The sequence below is a fragment of the Heptranchias perlo genome, chromosome 8 (genome assembly GCF_035084215.1).
Source record: "Heptranchias perlo isolate sHepPer1 chromosome 8, sHepPer1.hap1, whole genome shotgun sequence".
In the NCBI taxonomy this organism is placed as follows: domain Eukaryota; kingdom Metazoa; phylum Chordata; class Chondrichthyes; order Hexanchiformes; family Hexanchidae; genus Heptranchias; species Heptranchias perlo.
The window spans coordinates 83,601,287-83,627,496 of record NC_090332.1 but is presented as its reverse complement, the minus strand read 5'-3'; the positions used below and the strand labels follow the sequence as shown (position 1 = coordinate 83,627,496).

At 41.8% G+C, this 26,210-nt stretch overlaps 1 protein-coding gene across 3 annotated transcripts in view; it reads right to left on the bottom strand.

Moving 5' to 3' along the window:
• The window catches only part of plcb1 (phospholipase C beta 1), a 646,154-nt gene that overhangs the window by 54,727 nt on the left and 565,217 nt on the right, over positions 1–26,210 (bottom strand). For all 3 annotated transcript variants that reach the window (XM_067989433.1, XM_067989434.1, XM_067989436.1), the window contains exons 28-32: positions 24,678–24,858; positions 16,251–16,327; positions 16,071–16,160; positions 7,939–7,996; positions 1,493–1,579 (exon numbers count right to left, since the gene is read on the bottom strand). In XM_067989433.1, the coding sequence (XP_067845534.1) occupies positions 1,493–1,579; positions 7,939–7,996; positions 16,071–16,160; positions 16,251–16,327; positions 24,678–24,858 (493 nt within the window). The remainder of the gene's footprint in view (positions 1–1,492; positions 1,580–7,938; positions 7,997–16,070; positions 16,161–16,250; positions 16,328–24,677; positions 24,859–26,210) is intronic.

The following is a 26,210-nucleotide window of genomic DNA, read 5'->3' as shown; positions in this document are numbered from 1 at the left end:
GGGCAGGAACATTAGCTGATCTTCCCCTCCCCAACTGGGACACTGTAGTCTGCCCTAACGAGATCAGCTAACCCGGCACAAACGAGGTATTCAAGCTCGGACATTCCTGATCTGCTGGCTCAGCGGTGGTCATAGGCTTTGACAGCAAAGACATCAAACCGTATTAAGCCCTGTCTAACTGCCTTTCATGTAGCAGGCAGGTGTGCTTTCAGATCTTATTTTACATCTGCACTTGAAATGACCTTGTTAACTGTTGACTCATGAGCATGTACCTGTGGTGAGAGTAGCATTATTTATGGGAGCACTGCATGGTTCCTTCAGAATATTTTTTTTTGAAAGCGATAGTCTTCGCAAAGGCAAAAGTCTAAATTTAAGATAATTGGCAAAAGAACCAGGGGGGAGATGAGGAGAATTTTTTTTTAAACCAAGCGAGTTATGATAATTTGGAAGCAATGCCTGAAAGGATGGTGAAAGCAGATTCAACAGTAACTTTCAAAGCGGAATTGGATAAATACTTGAAGGGGAAAAATTTGCAGGGCTACGGGGAAAGAGCGGGGGAGTGGGACTAATTGGATGGCTGTTTCAAAGAGCTGGCACAGGGATGATGGACCTAATGGCCTCCTTCTGTGCTGTAAGGTTCCATGGCTGGGATTTGGTTTTGGACTGTAGCGCAAAATGGGCGATAGCGTTTTGGCAGCTCGTTCTACACCCTGACCGATTTTCTTGTCCATTTAAATCGATAGAAAATAAAATCGGAGGGGGTGTAAATTGGGAAGCCTATTCACTATAAAGGCCAATTTCATCATGATGACTTTAGGGATTAGGTATTTTGTGGTCCACTCTTCTATTTGGCAATGATCAGTAAAGAAACAGAAGAAATGAGCTGCATGAAGTAGTCTCATTATCAAACTGGTATAAAATCAGTCCTCTTCATATTCTGCCTTGATGTTGATATCTATCAGATAACACTGCAGTACCAATAGAACTCTTTGTCTTTATGAACACAAAGGGATTAGCATTCTATATGTTACCATGTGTGGCGACATCATAAACGCATTTATGGAGGTTTGCTCAAGCATTTCTAGCAAAATTGTAAACATGCTAATTGAGGAAATATTTATAATTACACGAGTAATAATGGCAGAGAAGATGTACACAAATGCATTTACAATGTTACTACACAAAATGACCAGAAGAATTCTTAACTTTGAGTGTCAATTTAAGTAGACATTTTGATAAAACAGGTCCCCAGAAAAAGACAAAGCGAAAAACAAAATTGAATATAAACTGTCTGTCCAGTCTGACTGATAGGTCTTTATCCTATCTGGGTGTCGGATAGGATGAAGACTGTAAAAAAAAAATCTCTTCATGCAACATTTATGCTGTATTCTTGGAGGCTTGTTTACATGTTACTTGCAGCCAGATGGTTAAGCCCTTTGATCACTTATAATTTAATGATATATTTTAACGAGTTCAAGTCATGTAATTGTACCTTTGGTTTTTCATCCAGAATTTGCTGACGTACTTCTTTGTGATTGTCTATCAGTTTCTCTTGCCTCTTGCACTGAGCGTCTTCCAACTGGGGGAAAAAAAACAAGGAAATGTGAACTGCTATCAGTACAATGTGGGAAGAGCAATGAATTATTTTAAGTCAGTGATGCGAAATTGCCAAGGGTATCTAACAAATTTTGTTACTAAAGCCACACCTCAAAATGACAGTGATTTTTGTTTTAATATTATTGCCTCATCTCCTGCAGGTTGGCACTCCAGTGGCTTCAATAGTGTTAGAGGCTCTCCCGCACCTCACTCAAGTGTGGATCCTTCATGTAGGAGCTTGGACAGTGAGTATTAGGAGGTAGTCTGACCGTGGGAGGTATCAGAGCTGAACCTGATCCTGTCCTGACATGATATCGCAAGATACACATACCTTTCCAGCAGGAATCATTATAGAGCAATCAGAGAGGGGCACTGACCCTAATAGCAGAGCAGCTACCACTGTCCCCAGCACAGATCAGCTAACTCAGCGTAGAATGGGAATTGAATCCACCACCTTCCTGGTTTGTACAACTCAGTACCACAGCGGGCAGTGCCACTGAGTACCCACCGAGCCATCAAGGCTACAGTTAGGTATTTTGATACATTTAATATGGAGTACAGTTCACAGAGAAAAAAAATATGGTTAAATTCGTCAATGCAAATAAGCAATTCTAACTATCTTTGTACTGTTCCACTTAAAATCAAACATTTCCTGAACAAAATTGGACTTATCTGAGAGAAAAGAGTTTTAATTTCATAGAATCATAGAATGGTTACTGCATAGAAGGAGGCCATTCGGCCCACTGAGCCCGTGCTGGCTCTTTGTAAGAGCAATCCAGTTAGTTTACTCAATGCTTTCAGGAGGCCACCTTTCCCTCCTTTTTTCCCCAATCAAAACTGTCCATGTCATTGAATAATATGAAAATTGTGTCCAACGCCTCTGGTGACTGTTAAAATGTCTGCCTACCCCCTCTAAACTAACTGCAAAATCACCTGAATATGAAAAATTGATAATAGCATTCTCTTAAAATGTTAACTGTCAGACTAAAAATAGCCTCCTGTACGCTGTACATCACTGAAACTCATCCAAACGTATAATGAAGCCACTTCATCAAAAAAAAACACACTTTACATTCTTCTTTTTGCTTTACGTACTTGAAACAGATGGTCTTGATTTAAACATTGGGAATAACACACACAGGATATCCCACTATCAGATGCAGATTCCTAGTTAAAATCCTATGTGAAAGACATTCATACCCTTAGAGGTTAATGTCATTTCTTTCCTTCCAGTGGCAGAAGGGTCGGTAAGATAATTGGCAAAAGAACCAGAGGTGAGATGAAGAGAATTGTTTTTACGCAGTGAGTTGTTACGATCTGGAATGCACCACCTGAAAGGGCGGTGGAAGCAGATTCAATAGTAACTTTCAAAAGGGAATTGGATAAATACTTGAAAAGGAAAAATTTGCAGGGCTGTGGGGAAAGGGCAGGGGAGTGGGACTAATTGGATAGCTCTTTCAAAGAGCCCGCACAGGCACGATGGGGCAAATGCCCTCCATCTGTGCTGTATCATTCTATGATTCTATGTTTATCTTCTATAAGTTTTAATTAGCGAAGGTGATAGCACTGCTTTAAACAATAACTTGAACAGCAACATTAAGATACACTGCAAAAGGTCCCAACAATAATGTGCATTTATATAGCACCTTTAACGTTGTAAAACGTCCCAGGAGTGTAATCAGACAAAAATTACACTGAGCCAAATAAGGAGATATTAGGACAGGTGACCAAAAGCTTGGTCGAAGAGGTAGATTTTAAGGAGGGTCTTAAAGGAGAAGACAGAGGTGGAGAGGCAGAGAGATTTAGGGGGGGAATTTCAGAGCGTAGGGCCTAGATGGCTGAAGGCAAGGCCACCAGTGGTGGGGCGAAGGAGGTGGAGGATGCACAAGGGGCAAGAATTGGAGCAACGCAAAGTTCTCGGAGGGGCTGGAGGAGGTTAGGGAGGGGTGAGGCCATGGAGGGATTTGAACATGCGGATGAGAATTTTAAAATTGAGGCGTTGGTGGACCGGGAGCCAATGTAGGCTAGCGAGCACAGGGGTGACTTGCTGCGAGTTATGATATGGGTAGCAAAATTTTGGATAAGTTCAAGTTTATGGAGGGTGGAAGGAAGATGGGAGGCCGGCCAAGAGAGCATTGGAATAGTCAAGTCTGAAGGCAACGAAAACATGTATGAGGGTTGCAGCAGCAGATGTGCTGAGGTAGGGGCAGAGATGGACGATATTACAGAGGTGGAAGTAGGCGGTCTTTGTGATGGAGAGGGTATGGGGTCGGAAGTTCAGCTCAGGGTCAAGTTGGATGCCAAAGTTGAAAACAGTCTGGTTTAGCCTGAGACAGTGAGCAGGGAGCGGGATGGAATTAGTGACTATGGAACGGAGTTTGTGGCGGGTGTTAAAGACAATGGCTTCTGCCTACCCACTGTTTAATCGGTGGAAATTTCGGTTCATCCAGAACTGGATGGATGTTGGACAAGCAGTCTGATAACGCGGAGGCATTGGAGGGGTTGAGGAAGGTGGTGGTGAGGTAGAGCTGGGTATCATCAGCATGCATGTGGAACCTGGTGTTGGGTTTTCGGATGATGTCAACAAGGGGCAACATGTAAATGAGAAATGGGAGAGGGCCAAGGATAGATCCTTGGGGGACTCCAGAGTAACGGTGCGGGAGCAGGAAGAGAAGCCATTGCAGGTGATTCTCTGGCTACGACTAGATACATAAGAATGGAACCAGGTGAGTGTAGTCCCACCCAGCTGGACAACGGAGGAGAGACGTTGGACGAGGATGATGGGGTCTACCGTGTCAAAGGCAGCAGACAGGTCAAGAAGAATGAGGAGGGATAAGGGACAAGGTGCTTCAGGTTGGGCGTCAGATCTTTGCAAGATAGAAAAGCGATTAGTGCAGCAAGGAAATTAGGAGATGGCCAAAGGCATTATTGAAGAGGCAGATTTGAAGGAAATTTTTGAATGTAGGGGGAAATGTACCAAGATGGAGGGGTTTAAGGAGAGAGTTCCAGAATGTGGGAGTAGGATAGCTTTAGTGCTGCCACCAGTGACAAGTGGATGGATGAGGGAAATAAGCAGCAAACTAGAGATGCAAGAACAGAAGGTGCAGACAGGGCGAAGGTTGTGGAGGGTTTGAAGACGAGGAGGAGGATTTTACAATTGATGCAGTGGGGAATGGAGAACCAATGGAATGGGCTGATAGGTTAATAGGTCCTTGTGCAGAATAGGATGCAGGTGTTGGAGTGACAGCAAGGTGGTACTTTCAAAAGTTGAATCTGGATGTGACAAAGGCATGGATTAGGGTTTTAGTGGCAGTGAAGCTGAGGTCGGAATGGAGACAGGTAATATTTTGCATGTGGAAGTAGATAATCTCAGTGATGGACTGCATGTACAGTTTGAAGTTCAGCTTAAGGTTTAGGAGGACAGTAAGGTTGTACAGTGCCAGGTTAAGCTTGAATGGGCATCTAATCTGGGGGATAGGATCAGGGCCTCAGGCACTGTATTTCTGGTGGGGCCAAACAAGATGGCTTACATTCAAGCTGTTTGCACTATCTTTAAAAAAAAGTGTTTACCAAACCTCTTTTTCAGTCGTTTACGGAGATACAACTCAATTGCATCAAAGCTCATCATTGTACCATTCGCACATAATGCCTTTTCAGCAAAAACCGTGTGGGACTCGAGAGGCTAAATTCTAACAACTTTTTTGTGGAAAGCGTCATTTTAGGAACAAAAAAGGGGCAAACAATTTTAGAGGAAGGCCAAGGAGGAGGAAAAGGTGCTGGTGTTGGCACTCAGCTCCGATAAGGAAAGTCAACTTTCGGTGTCTGTTTAAAGAGCAAGTAAAGATACTCGGGACTGATAATCTTACTTGGGAGTTCAGAGACATTAGTATCGTGTGTGAAGCTGGGTTCGATTAATATGTAAAAGGACTGATTTCTCTTACAAGACCCACGTGTCTGTTTCTCTATTCAGGAGTGATGATCCTCCACATATCAGCCAGGACCTTATTAAATGAAGAACAGCATTACCTTCAGGACTTGGTCCCCTCTGCTGGACACATATGCAATTACAAAATATAGTTTGAAACACGACAACCAGAATGAGAACAAAGTTAGAATGGATTATGATTTATGGACCCTGAGATCAGTTGAGATTTATTTCTATGTATCAGTTATTTTTCTTTATAATATATAATGTGGGGGCAGAACTTGCGCAGAGCAGCGAGGCGACGATCGCTGCAGATCCTACGAAATAAATTTACAAATGTACTTACTGTGGGCTCTGTGGTGTCGACTTGCGTGATTTTGAACTTCTAAAGAATTGTGTGATATCAACCCAGCCTCTGAACAGGGTGAGTTGATACGCACGGAAACGTCTGTGAGACTAGAAGACACGCCCACAGAATCTGTCAGGAAGAGAAGTCCCGCCCACAAGCAGGCGAGCAGACTTCATTCATTTAAAGCTAGCATTCTGGAAGTCACTGTAAACAAAACTTTTATTTTTTAATAATAAAAAGCCAAAGGAATAATTGAATTAAATTAAAAGAGACAGAAGGGAAAAGTAAAAAAAAATTAAATTTTTAAATTTTTAGAATTTATTTTTAATGACCAAAATCTATTAAAATAAGGAGTAATATGAGACTCCACATTTTTAAAATTAAATTTTAAGTTGTTTGGCAGTCATAAAGGGTTGTTGCGCTTTTAAAACTTAGTTTAGCCCTGACAAATCGCTAGTGAACCGATAGGAGCAAATTCTGTTGAGCTCTCTATTATTTCGGGAGCATGTTCTGCCCCAACGTGGAGTTTACACGCGTGGTTTTACTTCATTTTTTGTCCGTTAATTTTCCTTTCAGTGGATATCTTTGATAGCCAGGATGCTCTATGTAGTTGATAGTTGATGAGGGTCTCCACATTTAGCACTTAACAATTGTGGTGTGGTCACTGCAAGTTTATCAAGTGATAATCAACAGTTGATTGCAGGCAAGTAATATTATCAGTTCATAGAATATGTACATAAAAATATTAAGAAGCATGTATCAGTGTTTTTCTCTTAGGTACAGTTTCCCAGATCTAAATAAGAAAGAGAAAATAAAGAGACTAGTCCTTTCCCACAACTGATAAAGAGTTAATACATTTTACAAAGCTTCTTATTACTTGACAGTTTGGAAACGTTTCAAGGTTTTGTCCCTGGGATCAGATAAGTACATGGACACAATACAATAAAAATAAACAAAACTAGCTGATAAGCTTTATCTGCAAATGAACTTTTAAAATGACACTGCATAAACTAATCGACATTATGTGAAAGAAACATACATGCTGAAGCTTTAGAATAATACACTGAGTTCTACTGAATAATAAAGAATTGATGCAAGGAGTGGAGGAGAGACAAGTGTTGGTACACTGCCCCTTTATCCTTGGGATTGGACTTCTATCTAGCTCTGGCTGAAAACCTGGACATCTTCTCTTTCTGTTAGTTACAAGCATTCAAAGTGAAACGGGACATCTGTAGGTTCAACCTGGTTCTTTAACACCAGCGCCTTACCTTCATATAACACTCCTCACATAAAAGAACATCTCAGAGGGGTGCAGTGAATATCAAGCAGGAGGTAGAGGGAATGGGGAGCATAATAAAGGCCCAGCCAAATGCAGTAACTTTGTCCTAGAACGGGGAGAGGCACCACTGCTCGAGGTGGCCAAGCGACATCTGCTAAATGAACAGTCGGGCTTATGCTTCACACACTCTCACTTCCAGCCCAGAGACTTGAGATTATAGAAGTAGCTGCTCTACCAAATGGAGCTGTGTGGGTGATCTGCAGGCACAGGGGCAGTGAAAATGAAGGCATGGGAGTTGTTGATCAGACTGAGAGATGCTGATGTCAGTGTGGATGGTGGACCAGGAGAGAGGAAACTGGAAGCTGTGGAGATTGTAGGTGGGGGAGTCGGGTGGTGGAATTTTTCTCTACAGGCATAAGCTCACACCAAAACCAACCCTGTGATTGTACACAACTTTCCACTAAATTGGGAGTGTCAATTAGACAGGCTCCAAGGATGTGTGTTGAGGGAAATAGAAATATCACACCAGTACAATAGTGAGGAGTCTTTTGAGATTGGGGTCAGGGCACATTGTTAAGGTAAAGTACGGGGAGATTTAGTTTACATCTGGTTGTGGCATCCTTGACCTGGATGTTCTTGACACTGATAATGTTGAGCCAAAAATAGAAAAGTGCTCTATTTTCCCGCACTGACTTCACTGACCTTGATGAGGGCAAATATTCATCAAAAAAGTAAAAATTTTACAAAACTTCAGCTGAGAAATGCATAATGAAAATACTTAATACTTACCCTTTTAATGGACTGCACTACTTCATGTATGTAAGATCGGATAATTTCTGTCTTTTCCCTGCAACAAGACAGTGAATTAGTCATGCTATCCTGCTCAGATATTGATACACACTTTACCAAGTCTCTTTATGTGGTCCTATTAAACAGTTTATGGACAAATTCAGGTGACAATTTCTTTTAAATAATCCCCAATAAATTGAATCAGTTGTGTTATCTGAATGTCACAGAGCGTCCCTTTTAAATCCAGTGACGTTCAGGTATTATTTACTACTAGCACTGTACTGTCTGGTTACTCTATAGCTTGTGTCCTTCTCTGCTACCATTGCTCCGCCTTCCTATGAACAGAAAGCCAGAAAAGTAAACTTTCTGTATGTTAGTAACTATTTCCCCAATTACTTCAGTGTTTTCTCTGCTGTTCTCTTTCTCTCTCCGCCAAAAAAAGAAAAAAACTTGCTTATTTCTGTTTAAACTTAATGTAACTACTTTATTCTGTGTACTTACTTTAATCCAAATTTACTTTAAACAGGCTGACTTCAACAAATAGACCAACGAGAACAGCAAAACTGTTCAGAGTCCCAAAGCAATTGATGTTATGTGAACTTTGCACTCGAGTAAACAGAGGGACACAGCAATCTAGTCCAAGTGGTCAGAATTGGGCCAAACTAGGTGTTTAACAAATAAACTTACACTGGTCAAATTCAGGTCACTAAGCTCACAATTCAAATAGTTTGGCGTCCATCCCTAATGAACAATACACAATAAAGCTTTCATGAAATGGTTTATACTCATGGAATAGACACCCAAAGAAGCTGATTAATTCTTTCAAACTGCTTGGTTGAAAATGGGAATGGATGTTACAGGGATAGGTATAGATTAAAGTGTTCAAATACTCAATGGGACACAGTGGGGTAAATATTCCTCTATTGGTACAAGTCGTGTCCAATAGGTCATGAATTGATGTTAATTCCTCCTGAATTGTAATGTGTTAAATGCCATGGATCAGGTTATTTTTCATTAATCACCGATCCAGACCAGACTAGTGGTGCCATCAAAAAATTGCGTGCAATTGAAAAAGGGATAGACAATTAAAGGGGAGCATCACAATGGGCGACAATAATTCTGAAAGCCTATAGAAAGTCTCAAAACATACCTTCTTCCATTAGCCAACTTTGCCAAGGCTGAACGGGCATGGGTTAAGAGGTAATAGATAAAAATGAAGGGAACGGAAGCCCCACATGCATCGTGAGGCTGCAGCCGATCGGTTCTATCACTGGCTGTGCCAACCCTATGCTGCATGTTGTATATTACAGCCGAAGGCATAGCTCTGCATCTGCCTCTCTGCTGGTCCAGACCCTGTGAAGACATTTCCCAACAGATAGTGCCAGGTAGGTGCAACGATGAGCCTGCTAACACAACGTGGCTTGTCAGTTGGAGCCTCTGCATGCGCTAATCATCTGTTAAAGTGTGGCTTGACCACCTCTATCTACAGGTGCAGGTGTGTGGGTACCAGGATCTGGGCACCTATTGAGAAGTCTCATTCTCTTAGCATTCCTTTTCCTAGTGTTCCTTTTCTTTTTCCCAGTACCTCAGATAAGGTCATTCCAATTGCATTTCATTACAACAGTGACTACACTTCAAAAGTACTTAGTAAAGTGCCTTTGGGACGTCCTGGGGTCATTAAGGGCACTATATAAATGCAAGTTCTTTCTTTAATACCGATAATGATGTTTCGGACAAAAGAAATTGAAACAATCGGCAGAAAAGCTCATGAGAACCTAAGTACCAGGAGAAAAAAAGTCTGAAATATGGGCCGGAAATTGCATCAAACTTCGACAACAACCTTATTTTTGGCCCTTTAAATCTACTTGCTGGTTCATCGCTTAGCAACCCAGGATGCCCAGTTATAATGAGCATTGATTCCAAGCGTCCTGGCTGCATAAAGGCTCAGGATCTATTAGAACAGGCAGCTTCCCCCGCCTGGTCTCGGGCCTGCCAGAGACGCGCAGACCCATTGTTATGTGTTTCGGCCCCTCTTCTCTCTCCATAACCTCCCAGGTGATGGTGCATAGGGGGTGGTAAGAACAAGAAAATCAGCTCCAATAGTTCCTGTGCTGCTGGGGAGGGCAGAATATTGTTTGAAGAGCAGGCCATGCTGAACAGCGCAGATGTGAGGATAGTTCAATATTCTGGAGTTTTCCTTGGTAATCCTTGGAGATCTGGGAGAGCCGATCCCTTTATCACTTGCATGCAATTTTTTGATCTCCTCATTATTAATCAGGAGATTAAATGGGTGAGGAAGGGTCCATGATAGCGTAGATTGTTTATGGTTTGTGGAAGAAGCAGGCTTGATGAATCGAATGGGCTATTTTCATCCCATGCTTTCAAATGTTCCTATATTCAAGCTGGACTTAGTTACAAGGAATAAATAATCATAGAACCATACAGCACAGAAGGAGGCCATTCAGCCCATCGTGCCTGTGCCGGCTCATTGAAAGAGCTATCCAATTCGTCTCACTCCCCTGCTCGTTCCCCATAGTCCTGCAAATTTTTCCTTTTCAAGTATATATCCAATTCCCTTTTGAAAGTTACTATTGAATCTGCTTCCACCACCCTTTCAGGCAGTGCATTCCAGATCATAGCAACTCGCTGTGTAAAAAAAATTCTCTTTATCTCCTCCCTGGTTCTTTTGCCAATTATCTTAAAACTGTGTCCTCTGGTTACCGATCCTCCTGCCAGTGGAAAACAGTTTCTCCCTATTCACTTTATCAAAACCCCACATAATTTTGAACACCTCTATCAAATCTCCACTTTTCTTTCTCTGTTCTAAGGAGAACAATCCCCAGCTTCTCTAATCTCTCCACATTGAATAAAATTAAGAATATCATCATAGCACAACTTGGAAACAGTCGTCCTACTAGAGTAAAACAGTGAAGATCAGAGTTTAGATTTTGGGCATTCGAAAGAATAGTTGAATTCTCAGCTACGTAAATAAAATTTTGTTCTGAGCTCTTTAATCAATCATGGAGAGCAATGTTAGAGCTCTGACATTACATAAAGCAACTGTACTTCTGGCGCTAATGTTCCTCAGTGGATTCCGTAATGTGTATGAATGTGGCTCTAAGGTAAACTAATAAAGCCTGTACTATATCCCAAAATATGGGCAGCATTAGCTTCACATGTTTACAAAAATTCCCAAGGAAACACTAAGACAATGCTATCACATTGCTAACTCCATATTATAAAAAGGATATAGAGGCACTGGAGCAGGTGCGAAAATGTTTACCAGGATGGTACCAGAATTGAGAGGTTATACCTATCAGGAAAGACTAAACAGGCTGGAGCTTTTTTCTCTAGAAAAGAGAAAGCTGAGGGGTGACCTGATAGGGGTCTTAAAGATTATGAAAGGATTTGATTGGGTAGACATAGAGAAGATGTTTCCACTTGTAGGAGAGTCCTAAGCTAGGGACCATAAATATAAGATAGTCACTAATAAATCCAATAGGGAATTCAGGAAAAACTTCTTTACCCAGAGAGTGGTTGGAATGTGGAACTCACTATCACAAGGAATAGGTGAGGCGACTAGCATGAATGCATTTAAGGGGATGCTAGGTAAACACGAGAGAGAAAGGAATAGAAGGATACGCTGATAGGGGTTAGGTGAAGAGGGGAGGGAGGAGGCTCGTGTGGAGCATAAACAGCAGCATGGACCAGTTGGGCTGAATGGCCTGTTTCTGTGCTGCACATTCTATGTAATTTTACGTAATGGGTGTGTGCTGGAGCTAAAATGCAGTGAACACATGCTGGAGACAGAGCAACCAAATTCACGACATAGTTACCATGGAAACAGAAGAAGAGAAAAATACCTTCTGCACAAAATGAAAACAAAATACATCCCTAAATTAGGCAGCAGTATGTTCAGATTTCCATGTTCAAAATAAATCAGCTTCTTGCATTCGACTTAAATAATATTTGGAACTAAATCCATTGATAATGGAACACAGAATATGAGCAGAAAAATCTTCAGAATCCCACTACCACAGCTGGATCCCAGGAAACCAATAATAGATCGTGGAGACATTTACTTGCCAATTGTTTAAGGATCAAGACTCATTTAGAGACTGCAGTGAGCTGTTTACAGACATTGTAATCTCCACCAGAAAGAAAGCTAAACAAATTGCTCCTATCACTCCCATTCCTGCTGTGTTTGTAAATGTAAAACGTGGGTCTATTATTACACATGCAATTATTGAGTTTTGTTTAAACCCGTCATGAAAGAAGCAACTTCATTTTTTCTTTAGGTTCCTTGGGGGTGAATTTCCATGGTGGGGGTGGGGGGGGTTTCTTCTCCAGCTTGCCCGTTGTAACCTCGGAGAAGAGCCATGGAAACTCCTGAAAAACCGGCATAAATGGCGTCTGTGGCATTTTTCCAGGGTTTCTGCGACTTTCCCACTGAAGTTATGGCAGACGGGAGGGAGAATCCCTGTGGAAATGCAGCCCCCTCATGTACAATACATGGTGCGAGCACATTGACAGGATAGCACAACGTCCCACATTATATTAAATCTCGTCAATGGGAAGACCTGAATTAACAGCGACAGCTACAGAGATAGAGGTGATGGCATGATGGCACGGTCCTGTGATATCTATGGTGGCAGACTGACTGATGGCAGTGCAGAATATCCCACTAAGGCTATGTTCATGCCTATCTAGTTTCCTCCAGCTGTGTTATAGCTGATGGCTCATCCCCTGACCCTACTGACTCAGGGTTCTCTCCAGGGCTCCATGTCAGAATGCCACAGAGTGGGAATAGAACCAAGTTTCCAGCCAGTTCCCAATCTGAGCCATATTACATCAAGTAGGGATGGATTGAGGAAAGATTGTGATATCTCCATGCGGAGGGAGGGGAAGTGAAGTAGGGGGAGAATCATTCCTTTGAGGCTTTGAGGCACCTCCTGTTGTCTATGCAAAGGGATCATTGACTGTAACTTGATAGCGAGCCACATCCTCACCTTCTTGGCTGTAGAGGAATCAGGGCAGGCTGACGAAGGGGAAAATTTACAGAAAGGGAAACTTACAGAAAAAACTGGCTTTTAAAAGTGCAGTTGGATCAGTACCATGCAATACAACACCATTAGATACAACTTGGCATGTACAAGAAGGCCGGAGATAGAACAAGATTACAGTTAATAATAAACATCTATCATTTTTTACTGAAATAACATTTCTGTGTGGTGACCTAAGATTTCTTTTCCTACCTCTTACGCAGTTCCTATAGTGTTCATTTTTTACTTTTACCAATGACTGAGAAAATAGCTGTGTGGGAGAAAAATTGCTCAGGCTCCTGAAGTGAAATTAAACGTGGAGACACAGTCTAGCAATACACACTAAATACTGCCTCGGGAGCTCCATTGCTTTTTTGGAAGTAGTGCTCCATCAAAGTGTATAGTTTGGATAATAAATAGATCTCTAATTTCCACAAAGTTGATAGTAAGCCTTCTGGCTCTTTTGATGGACACAGCCAGAAAATGAGATCACCTTGGGAGCTGTCAACTGGCAATTTTGAATCTATAGCTACAGTCTCCATTTAAGAAAATAAGTTCCATTTGTCTGGAGTGAAAAAAGCAATAAAACTGCTCATGTCCCTATTAAATGTCAAGGTCACTGACTGAGGCTTTTAATCGAAGTGTGGGAGTCACTTGCTGCTGAACAAAGCAAAGTTCTTTGTAGCATGTGATGATTCATGGGCACCATGCTAATGTGAGTGATTGTTCCTGTCTTTGTTCACTGCCAAATAGGGGAATGATTTCTGTTTTTTAATATGACTCCAGAAAGATCAAATGTGGCATAAAAATTGACTTCTGATAAAGGTTCCCTTTAAAAAGCTTCCCTTTGTCTGTCACGTATTGCGATTTCTGACTACTTTGCCGCAGAAGGATCGTGGTCTGATTTATAAGAACATAAGAAATAGGAGCAGGAGTAGGCCATACGGCCCATCGGGCCTGCTCCACCATTCAATAATATCATGGCTGATCTTCTGCCTTAACTCCACTTTCCCGCCCTATCCCATATCCCTTGATTCCCTTAGTTTCCAAAAATTTATCGATCACAGTCTCGAATATACTCAACGACTCAGCATCCGCAGCCCTCTGGGGTAGAGAATTCCAAAAATTCACAACCCTGAGTGAAGAAATCTTTCCTCGTCTTGGTCCTAAATGGCCGACCCCTTATTCTGAGACTATGACCTCTAGTTCTAGACTCTTCAACTAGGGGAAACAGACTCTCAGCATCTACCCTGTCAAGCCCACTCAGAATCTTATATGTTTTAATGAGATCACCTCTCATTCTTCTAAACTCCAGAGAATATAGGCCCATTCTACACAATCTCTCCTCATAGGACAACCCTCTCACCTCAGGAATCAATCTAGTGAACCTTCGTTGCACCCCCTCGAAACCAAGTATATCCTTCCGTGGGTAAGGAGACCAAAACTGTACACAGTACTCCAGGTGTGGTCTCACCAGAGCCCTATATAATTGCAGCAAGACTTCCTTACTCTTATACTCCAACCCCTTTGCAATCAATGCTAACATATCATTTGCCTTCCTAATTGCTTGCTGTACCTGCATGTTAACTTTTTGAGATTCATGTACAAAGACACCCAAATTCCTCTGACTACCAACATTTCTTAGGGGGTGATTTTAAACCCCAAGAACGGGTGGGTTGGGGGCAGGTGGGAGTTGAAAATAGTTGTTTTTTTGGGTCGCAACTGCAAAATTTTCAGACTTTGCATTCCCAGTGGGGAGCCTGTACTTTTACGCGCTGACGTTAAACCCGGAAATAAAGCCAGGTTGTGGTCGCAACCAAAAAAACAACTATTTTCAACTCCCAACCCACCTGTTCTTGGGGTTTAAAATCACCCCCTTAGTCTCTCAACTTTTAAAAAATATTCTGTTTTTCTATTCTTCCTACCAAAGTGGATAATTTCACATTTCCCCACATTATACTCCATCTGCCACCTTCCCGCCCACTCACTTAACCTGTCTATATCTCGTTGCAGGCTCTTTGCGTCCTCCTCGCAGCTCACTTTTCCACCTAGCTTTGAATCGTCAGCAAACTTGGATACATTACACTCGGTCCCCTCATCTAAGTCATTGATATAGATTGATATAGCTGAGGCCCAAGCACTGATCCTTGCGGCACCCCACTAGTTACAACCTGCCAACCCGAAAATGACTGTCTATCCCTACTCTGTTTTTTGTCTGTTAACCAATCCTCGATCCATGCTAATTTATTACCCCCAATCCCATAAGTCCTAAACTTGTGTAAACACCTCTTGTGTGGCACCTTTTGAAAATCCAAATGTGCTACATCTACTGGTTCCCCCTTATCTACCCTGCTAGTTACACCCTCAAAAAACTCTAATAGATTTGTCAAACGCGATTTCCCTTTCATAAAACCGTGTTGACTCTGCCTAATCATATTATGATTTTCTAAGTGCCCTGTTACTACGTCCTTAATAATGGATTCCAGCATTTTCCCTACTACTGATGTCAGGCTAAGTGGCCTATAGTTCCCTGTTTTCTCTCTCCCTCCTTTCTTGAAAGGAATGATTACAACGTTGCTTTTAAGTTGAATTTCATCCTCAAGGGGGTCACATTCTCTGAACAGGAAATATGTAGTCAAGCCAGATGAACCAATTTGTGGAATAATGCTTCTCATTAATACTTCAGTTCTAGAAAATGGAGGGCATTCAGACATTTCTGTGAGCCATCCAAGTGTTGGATGGCCCTACACATTTGAAAGTAGCAGGAGATCGCTTCTGCTGGGCGGCTCCTGTCGTCTTCCATCGGCAGCTCGCTCGTTTGGAGAAATGAATATTGGGCAGTTTACCTCACCAGCATTGGCTTGCAGGTAAGCCCAGGGAGGGGAGCGGGCGTGGCGCTGCAATGGCGGGGGCGGTGGGCGTTGATGATCGGGACGCTGTGGAGTTGGGAAAGTATTCCTGCTTCCCCTGGCTTCACAGCAACGTCTTTTAAATTAAAGAAAAATCTTTGTTGGCAGGTGCTGCTTCGGCCACTGAAGAATCTACTTTGAAGATTAGAACAGCGCTTTCATACAAGACTGAAAGACTCACTCTTCCATTTGGTTTTTGTCTTTTGATTTTGCCTCGGTGATCTTCTCCTGGCGCTTTTTGTCCATTTTCTTTTTCAATTCTTTCTTTTCCCTGAAAATATCAACAGCAAAAAAAAAATCTATTTATCTTCGGAAATCTCAGCTGCAGATTTTTAAAAAAAAAATGTTAGAAGTGGCTTACTTTTCACAAAGCTCTTTCAGTTTCTTTAACTGGTTTGCTTGGCATTCCTCAGATACCTCGGTGAGTTTTTGCACAAGCTGTGAAAACCAGAAAGCACTTATTAATAACGGTTGAACCTCCTGGCAGTCATTGAGGTTTTATTTTTCTGTAATGAAGAAAATCTTACTATTTTTGCACCGCAGGCCTGTTGTCCTGTATAACACTTTGTCTAACTTTTATTTCTAAGTAAAATGCAACTACATTATTTCAGTATTTAAAACCCAACCTTGTATCTCCAGGGATTGGGACGGTGTATTGCATGACTCCTCGTAGTTGGGAGCTTCTGAAAATTATTTTTTTGAGGGGAAAAAAAGGGAGGAGCCCTGTTTCTTCCCCACAATTAATGACCTGCTAATACCATTTTTTGAAATGTATGATTTAGTTAGCGGGCCGTTCACTGTGGAGAAAAGAGGCTTCATTTGACCTTGTGTTAAAAGAGAAATTTCATCCCCTAAAACCAAATGATAACAAAATTATTGTCTAGTTTTCATTGCAGTGTGTCAATTGGATTAAACCATTTGTTTACCTCTGTAAATGACATGATAAGCCATCATTTTTCTCCCCTTCTTTCAGGTCCCACTGGGCGGTTCTCCCCTTCTTTCAGGTCCCACTGGGCGGCAGACTTTTTTTGGCAGGTGATTTACACTGAAATTTATTTCCCTTCGAGTAGGAAAATAAAAGTCGTGTTTCTGTTCCAAGGTCCCAACTCTGCTACGCGTGGTTAGCAACAAGCACTGGCGGAAGATTTTATTCTGGCACCGTTTTAGTTTGGATTCGGGAAACTGGATCCAACTATGTACATTATTAACTAACGGCTCCCTAGTCCCGGTGGCAGAATCATAGTCCCACAGAAACTGGGCCGACAATTCTGTCGTCAGAATAAGAAAGCCAGATTTGGTTGTGGAAATATGGGGAGCCTCCTCAGTGGTGCTGGTCTCACCACCTCCGAACTAAAGCAGTGTCAGTGGGGTCGATTTTATTCAAGCCTGCCGGGTGGGAGCAGGTTCAATAGCGGCACTCAAATCATGGTTAAAATTGTACTTATATGTTTCAATACATATCATTCTTAATTCATTATATATATATCTATAGATATAAATATACATGTAAGGAGTCTTACAACACCAGGTTACAGTCCAACAGCTTTATTTAAAATCACAAGCTTTCGGAGGCTTCCTCCTTCATCAGGTGAGTGACCTGACGAAGGAGGAAGCCTCTGAAAGCTTGTGATTTTAAATAAAGCTGTTGGACTATAACCTGGTGTTGTCAGACTCCTTACATGTGTCCACCCCAGTCCATCACCGGCATCTCCACATTATAAATATATAGATATAGATATACATATAGATATAGATCTAGATATGTATATAAACATTGCACAAATATTGCATACTCTTTTTCAGGGGAGAACATGTATCATAGTGGGTACAGAAGGAGGCCATTCGGCCCATCGTGCCTGTGCCGGCTCTTTAAAAGAGCTATCCAATTAGTCCCATTCTCCTGCTCTTTCCCCATAATCCCTGTAATTTTTTTCCCTTCAAGTATTTATACAATTTCCTTTTGAAAGTTACTATTGAATCTGCTTCCACCGCCCTTTCAGGCAATGCATTCCAGATCATTACAACTCGCTGTGTATTTTTATATTTTATTTTTCTAGGACTGTTTTTCACGAAAAAGGAATGCATCAAATGACAAGACAGTGATTAACTGAACTTTCAAGATGTTATAGTTTGTTTAGTGATGGAGCAGTGTTTCATTTATGTCAGTAGCCCTGGGGGATGTTTTGGCAGAAACGAGATTGGTGATGTTCGGGCCAGTGCAGGGATGAAAAGATTGAGGTCAGGGCCAGGAAAGGGGTGGGTGGACGTCAGTGTTGTATCTAAGTGAGAGGAGGGAAATCAGGGCTCGTGGTGGGATGAGAAGAAGGAGTTAGGACCAATAGAGAGGTGAGAGAAGGGAGGTCAAGGACAGTACAAGAGTGAAGGAGGCATCATGTGTTTTGTGAACTGAGGGGATCAAATATTGTGCAGTATTAAAATATGTTATATTTTGACATTTTTGAAAGGAGACAGATGAGAGCCAACTGAGGGGTGAGTAGAGAAGTGAGAATGGGTTATGGCCAGTAGAAGGTGAGAGGAGTGAGGTCAGGACCAGAGAAGGGATGTTGGAGACAGTAGGAAAGTGATAAAAGAGAGACCAGAGTTAGTACGGGATTGAGGAAGGAGATCACAGAGGAGACAGAGGTCAAGACAAGTAGAAGAATGAAGGAGGCACCATGTATTTTGTGAATTGAGGGTAACAAATATTATACAGTAGTAATATCATTTTATATTTTGAAATTTTTATTGTCCTTTAGTTTCTGAGAGATCAATGAGTTAATACAGAGCTCACACATGCATTTATCTTTTTGAGATCAGCTTACAACTATGTCAGGATAAATGGTTAATTTAATATATGTGCTGGACATTAGCAGATATTTTGTTACCAGAAGAATAAGTTAAAGTATTGGACAATGTATTTGGTTTAAATGCCGCTTTCAGGTGTCCTGTTGGAGGATTAACGCTCAGTTGCCAATTTGAGCTGCCGACAGAGGGAGGCACCAAGAGGAGATGATGAGAAATATCAGTGAGGGACTTCTCACCCATTGTGTGCCCCCAGGCTGACATGAAAAGAGCAGCAGGGGAATTGCACTGTGAGCAACAGTGGTTTATGGTTTGGAAAGAATCTACAAAAGTGTGGTGGAAGTGGAAATACCCTTGGAGATAACAAGAAAAAAAAAACTGGTCTTTCAACTTTTGTGACTTTGGCTTGTATCCAGCCCAGACTAATGGGATGAAATCTCCTCTCCCAGCTGCCTATAAGACATTCACATGACTGAGTTTGTACAGTCTCAATGCAGTTCCTTGTGGGCATGAGTCTACAGCACAAACTGTCCATAACACAAAATGAACTGGAACTAAATTGCCAATCCCATTTAAACTGGCTTCCTAAAGGCGACTGTGAGAAATGAAAACGTGACACTAGTGCCATATGGAGTGTTCTTTTGAGGTGGAGATTAAAGAGAGATTGTTACTGCTGTGGGGAAGAAAACAGCCTACAAAAAGCTGTGCGTCATGAGGACATCCTGTGCAAGAATAAGCAGTGGTGTGGTAAAGAAAGAACTTACATTTATATAGTGCCTTTCATCACTCCAGGAGGTCCCAAAACCCTTCACAGCGATTAACTACTTTTGAAGTATAGTCACTGTTGTAATGTAGGCAGATGTGGCGGACAATTTGCACACAGCAAGATCCCACAAACAGAAATGAGATAAAGGACCAGAAAATCTGTTTTTTTGGCAATGCTGGTTGAAGGAAAATTATTGGCCAGGACAGGGGAGAATTCCTGCGCTCTTCTTCAAATAGTGCCATGGGACCTTTTACGTCTCACCCGAAAGACGGCAACTCCGAAAGTGCAACACTCCCTCAGTACTGCACTGAAGTGTCAGCCTAGATTATGTACTCAAGTCTCTGAAGTGGGGCTTAAACCACTGAGCCAAGGCTGATACCTACTGAACTGTAAAGACTAGGAAGGTTCCAGCTTCCGTCCTTGGTATGTGCTGAGTTAGCTGATCTCAGCTGGGACAGAGGCATGAGAATTGGCCTCAGCAACACCCAGATAGAGAGGGGGAAAAAAATCAATCAGGATTTCCGCTTCTGATCGCCATCCAGTGACCATCGCTGGATTGTGTATATTTGTGGACATTGGGTGAGGGGTAGATTGAATTCAGGAATGATGCTTCCCAAAAAAATCAAACAGCCTGGTGACACCTGGGGTTCAATTTTCAAATGGAGCTGGGAAGGGGGTGGGGGGGGTCAATTTGAGGTCGGGAAACCCGTTATTACGGGTTACCTGGACTGTCCTTACGATTTTGGGGTTGAAATGGGGAATTAGTTAAAAATGGAGGCCTGAAGCCTCCTTGACAGGTTTTAAGGCCCGACCTGCCTCCTGGGAGCGGGTTGGCTGCCCGCCCCTTGTCCCGCCCCTGTGAAAACTGGAAATGGGCGGGTTTGGGGCGGGTCTAAAATGGTGGCAATTTTCAATGCCCCCCTCGCCCCTAACCCACCCGTTTTTTACTTTTAAAATCGAGCCCCTGTTGTCTAGACTCATGCGTCAAGAATGATCTTGTGGTTAAGGTACTGCAGGGCCCCTTGCACCCATGGAACTGATGCTCAGTATGAGGCCGGGAAGGAGGGCCGTAGATTAGATTCTACGTTAATAAATCTGCAGTAAATACAAATAATAACGTTAAAAAAGCCATAATTAATGGAAATCAAGGAAAACCCAGAGATATTTTATAAATACATAAAGAGCAAGAGGATAACTAAGGAAAGAGTAGGGGCTATTAGAGACCAAAAAGATAACCTGTGTGTGGAGGCAGGAGACGTGGGTATGAATATTTTGCGTCTGTCTTCATAAAAGAGGGGGACGATGCAGACATTGTAGTGAAGGAGGAGGAGTGTGAAATATTGGATGGGATAAACACAGTGAGAGAGGAAATATTAAGGGGTTTAGCATCTTTGAAATAGATAAATCGCCAGGCCTGGATGAAATGTATCCCAGGCTGTTAAGAGAAGCAAAGGAGGAAATAGCGGAAGCTCTGACCATCATTTTCCAATCCTCTCTGGCTACAGGCGTAGTGCCTGAGGATTGGAGGACTGCTAACGTTGTACTGTTGTTTAAAAAAGGAGAAAGGGATAGACCGAATAATTACAGGCCAGTCAGCCTAATCTCGGTGGTGGGCAAATTATTGGTTAAAATTCTGAGGGGCAGTATAAATAGTCATTTAGAAAGGCACAGATTAATTAAGGGCAGTCAGCATGGATTTGTTAAGGGAAGGTCGTGTCTGACTAACTAGATTGAATTTTTTGAGGAGGAAACAAGGAGGGTCGATGAGGGTAGCGCGTTTGATGTAATCTATGTGGATTTTAGGAAGGCTTTTGACAAGGTCCCACATGGCAAACTGGTCAGAAAAATAAAAGCCCATGGGATCCAAGGGAAAGTGACAAGTTGGATCCAGAATTGGCTCAGTGGCAGGATACAAAGGGTAATGGTAGACAGATGTTTTTGTGACTGGAAGGCTGTGGGGTTCCACAGGGCTCAGTACTGGATCCCTTGCTTTTTGTGGTATATATCAATGATTTAGACTTAAATGTAAAGGGCATGATTAAGAAGTTTGCAGATGATACAAAAATTGGCCGTGTGGTTGATAGTGAGGAGGAAAGCTGTAGACTGCAGGAAGATATCAACGGACTGGTCAGGTGGGCAGAAAAGTGGCAAATGGTATTTTATCCGGTGAAGTGTGAGATAATGCATTTGGAGAGGGCAAATAAGCCAAGGGAATACACAATAAATGGTAGGATACTGAGAAATGTAGAGGAACAGAGGGTCCTTGGAGTGCATGTCCACAGATCCCTGAAGGTAGCAGGACAGGTAGGTAAGATGGCTAAGGCGGCATACGGGATACTTTCCTTTATTAGCCAAGGCATAGAATATAAGAGCAGGGAGGTTATGCTAGAATTGTATAAAACGCTGGTTAGGCAACAGCTAGAGGACTGTGTACAGTTCTGGTTATAGAATCATAGAATCATAGAAAGGTTACAGCATGGAAGGAGGCCATTCAGCCCATCAAGTCCGTGCCGGTCACCACATTACAGGAAATATATGATTTCACTAGCGAGGGTACAGAGGAGATTTACGAGAATGTTGCCAGGACTGGAGATTTTTAGCTATGAGGAAAGATTGGATAGGCTGGGGTTGTTTTCTTTGGAACAGAGGAGGCTGAGGGGAGATTTAATTGAGGTGTATAAAATTATGAGGGGCCTCGATAGAGTAGATTGGAAGGATCTTTTTCCCTTAGCAGAGAGCTCATAGATTTAAAATAATTCCTGGAAGGAGTTGAGGAGAAATTTTTTCACCCAGAGTGTTGTGGGGATCACTGCCTGAAAGGGTGGTAGAGGCAGAAACCCTCATCACACTTGAAAAGTACTTGGATGTGCACTTGAAGTGCCGTAACCTACAAGGCTACGGACCAAGAGCTGGAAAGTGGGATTAGGCTGGATAGCTCTTTCTCGGTCGGCACAGACATGATGGACCGAATGGCCTCCTTCTGTGCTGTAAAATTCTACGATTCTAAATCAAATCTTCAGAAAGTTAGCACCTTCAGGAGCACATAAATGTCATCGCTGTGTAACGTCAACTATTTACTAAGGCAATGAATTCTGGCTACACGTCACATCAATCAAGATGAAGAGATTCATCGGCTGAAAATAAACCTACAAAGGCCAAAGAGCACAGTGCAGGACACGAGCAAGGTTGAAGAGAAAATTGGGGAGGGGATGGTAAATTGAAATAGCAGTTAGATGATCCTGATCTTGAGTTTTAAAGGACTATAGATTGTGGAAGACCGAGGGACGTAAGGAGTATCACAGTTTTGATATCCTGGAAAAGAATGAGTTAAAGTGGGAGACAGTGTGATATATATTTGATTTCAACATGGCGATAATGTAATGAGGAATTTGTGTGAAATGCATAGCTGGAGCCTAGGAGGAACAGGAGAGGAAAGAAAGCTCGGAGAGACAATAAAATAGGCAGGGTGAGAGAAAAGGAAGATTATGAGGGAAAATGGTGTTTGCATTGGTTGAAAAGGATGATCCCAAAAGCAAGACACTGAAACTGTAAAGTAAAATCCAATTCTGACATTGAATGTGTTTTTACATAGAATTGAGCAACAAATGCAAAATCTTTATATCATGTTAAATCTTGGACCAAAGGACATTTGTTCACAGTGAAACCCTTCCAGTGCTGACTGTACACTCACAGATATTTGTAATTATTTTAATAACTTTTAAGAGAAGGAAGACGCTTTTATATAAGACTTTATCACACCTCTCACAAATGTCCCAAAGCGCTTCACATGCATTGAATTACTTTGTAGTGGAGCAACTATTGCCACGTAGGCATCTAAAGCAGAATAGCTGAAAATTCCACTACAATAAGGACGACTAAATGAAGAAGTTAGCATTGAACTAGGCATTGTTTGTTCAACAGGCAGAATGGTGCAAGTTACATTGATGCTGGGGGAAAAAGACCTTTACACCCAAAGCAGCCTTGTCCCCATTTTCAACTTTTTACCCTCTTCTGCACTGAACAAGCATAGATACTACAAAGCTAACATAGCCCAGCTCTATGGATGAAGTTTGGCCCGAAGATTGGACAGGATAGAGCTTATTGAGCCTCGTTTCCAATACAATATTAACTGCTGTACAGAGATGAAACCAACCCCTGTGCAGGTCCTACACAAACCCCATTTCCGTTTCTCTCGGTCTCAAGCAAAATAACTTTTCAAAACAAAAAAAAACACTCAACTCCCTGACAGAACAATTAATGCTCAATTTGAAGATTTAATTTCATGTGCAGGACTCAATGTTAAAATGTGGGAATTCGGCACTGATGGAAATCAGCCAACTTTCCATCTTGATTTAGCTTCGCTCTAACCAAGAAACAAATTAGGGCCAATTTGTGATAAAAGGTCTCTTGTTATGTGTGTATTCCTATATAGATAGGTTTTCAGTTCAATTGGCCCCAATGAGCAATATGCCTTGGGGAATTATATTTTAGTGATGACATTACTGGCATTAGTTTTACCACTAACCAGCTGACAAGCCTTATCTATGGGTAGGGTGATGTAGTGATTATGTTGCTGGACTAATAATCCAGAGGCCTGGATTAATAATCCATTGAACGCAAGTTCAAATCCCACCATCGCAGTTTGAAAATTTTAATTGTTTTTAAAAAATCTGGAAATAAAGAGCTGGTATCAGTAAAAATGACCATGAAGCTGTCAGATTGTCGGAAAAACCCAACTGGTTCACTAAATGTCCTTTAGGGAAGGAAACCTGCCGTCCTTACCAGATCTGGCCTAGATGTGTCTCCAATCCCACACCCAATTGTGGTTGACTCTTAACCGCCCTCTGAAGTGGCCTGACTTGCGAGCAAGCCGCTCAGTTGTACAAGGGCAACTCAAGGTGGGTAGTAAGTGCCGGCCTTGGCAGCGATGCCCACTTCCCACATCCCTAAATTGGATAAAAAATATCTATCAGACCACACGGTCTGCAGCGGTTCAAGAAGGCAGCCCTACTGCGACCTTCTCAAAGCAACTGGGGATGGGCAATAAATGCAGATATATGTGTGTGTGTATGTACGTGTCTATATATGTATATGTAAAATAAGTAGTCTATCTAATCTGTCATTACTTGATTTGTAGGTAGCACAAAAACCAATGGAAATGACTGGATTGAGGATTAGATACCATTAAAGATATACATACGTATATATATATATATATACCTGTTTAACATGCTCCCGTTTCTGATATTTTTCGCTATAATACTGCTCCTGTCTCAGGTTCAATAGCTGTTGCTGTTGGTGTTCTTTCAGCTCTGCTAATTTCTGTGTCATTTCTGCATCAAGTGCAGAAAGTTCTTGCTCGATGCTTGAATAGGTATGTTCTGGACTTGCAGATTCAGGCCTGACATGATAAAAACAAAAATCGAAACGTACTTGTATTATCACATGGGGGAAAAAAAAAATCAACTGCACAGAGTCATCTGGCACTGCATTCCACATGCACAGCAAACCAATCATTATCTAAACGGCAAAGGTAGGTTATGGTATCAGTTTGGGAGCCTTCGTAGCACTCAGTTCTAATGAAGAGCCCAGCTGAAATAATGGACCAGAAATTGCTTTCAAAATAACGGTGAGCCCTATTAGTGGCGAAATCGAAGAGCAAGTTCCAGCAACCTCGCATGCGCAGTCAAACGCGGAAATCCAGAACGTGCTCTTCCTGGTCCGCCGGCGATCTGTCAGCTTCACCTTAAAGGGACCTTGTGGCTGCAATCAATTAAATCAACGGATCAGCGCCCACTTGCTCTCCGCCCAGCTGGAAACGAACTAATCGCGCCACAAAAACAAGTACGCTCAGCTTTTTAGGTCTAAACTAAGTTTTAACAGCGTGGTAAGTCTTAATGACTGCCAAATAACCTCTCTGGCACTAAAAATTAACTTTTAAAAATGTGGAGTCTCATTACTTCTGATTTTAATAGTTTCTGGACATTTAAGAAAAATTTAAATGAATTTTTTTTTTATAAACTTTATCCTTCTGTCTCCTTTAGCTCAGTCATTTAATCTTATCCTCTCTTTATTTTACTTTCTCCATGTCATTTTATAATACCTTATCGAGCACACCCGAGTTTTTAGTTTGCGCTGTTTGTCTATGAACTACACTTCCTGGTTCTCACAGCGTGGCTTGCTTCAAGCTGATCGGTTGAGGGGCCTTAGAAATCCTTTCACCACTCACACCGCCCGGGAAAGATGTTATTTGAACTCGCAGTTCAAGGAAGTTGCCGCCAAAAAGAACGCGGTAACTTAGCAGGTGAATTTAAATCAAGTGAGCGGCGAGCACTGCTGGTTCATTGCTTGGAGCAATTTACGGGCCAATAGTCAATTTTCTCTTGCAGATGCTGCGACGAGCATTTTCTGTTTACCAGCATCATCACTGTTTCTTTCTGAAGGTGGTCTTTTATATTATATAAAAAACATTCTGTTTCTATTCCATTAGTAAATGCTGCATTCAAAGCTCCTGCTGACTTTAAACAATTTATTCTGATTTTATGTTACTTTGAAAAAGGTTTTACATTTTCACGAGGTAAATTATTTAACGGCAGAAAGTACGAAACAAATGAGGAGACGTGAGAGATGTTAAACAAATATTTTGTATCTGTCTTCACACAAAAAACATACCAGAAATAATGGGGACAGTGAGAGTGAGGAACTTAAAGTAATTAAAATTATTAAAGAAAAAGTACTGGAGAAATTAAGGGG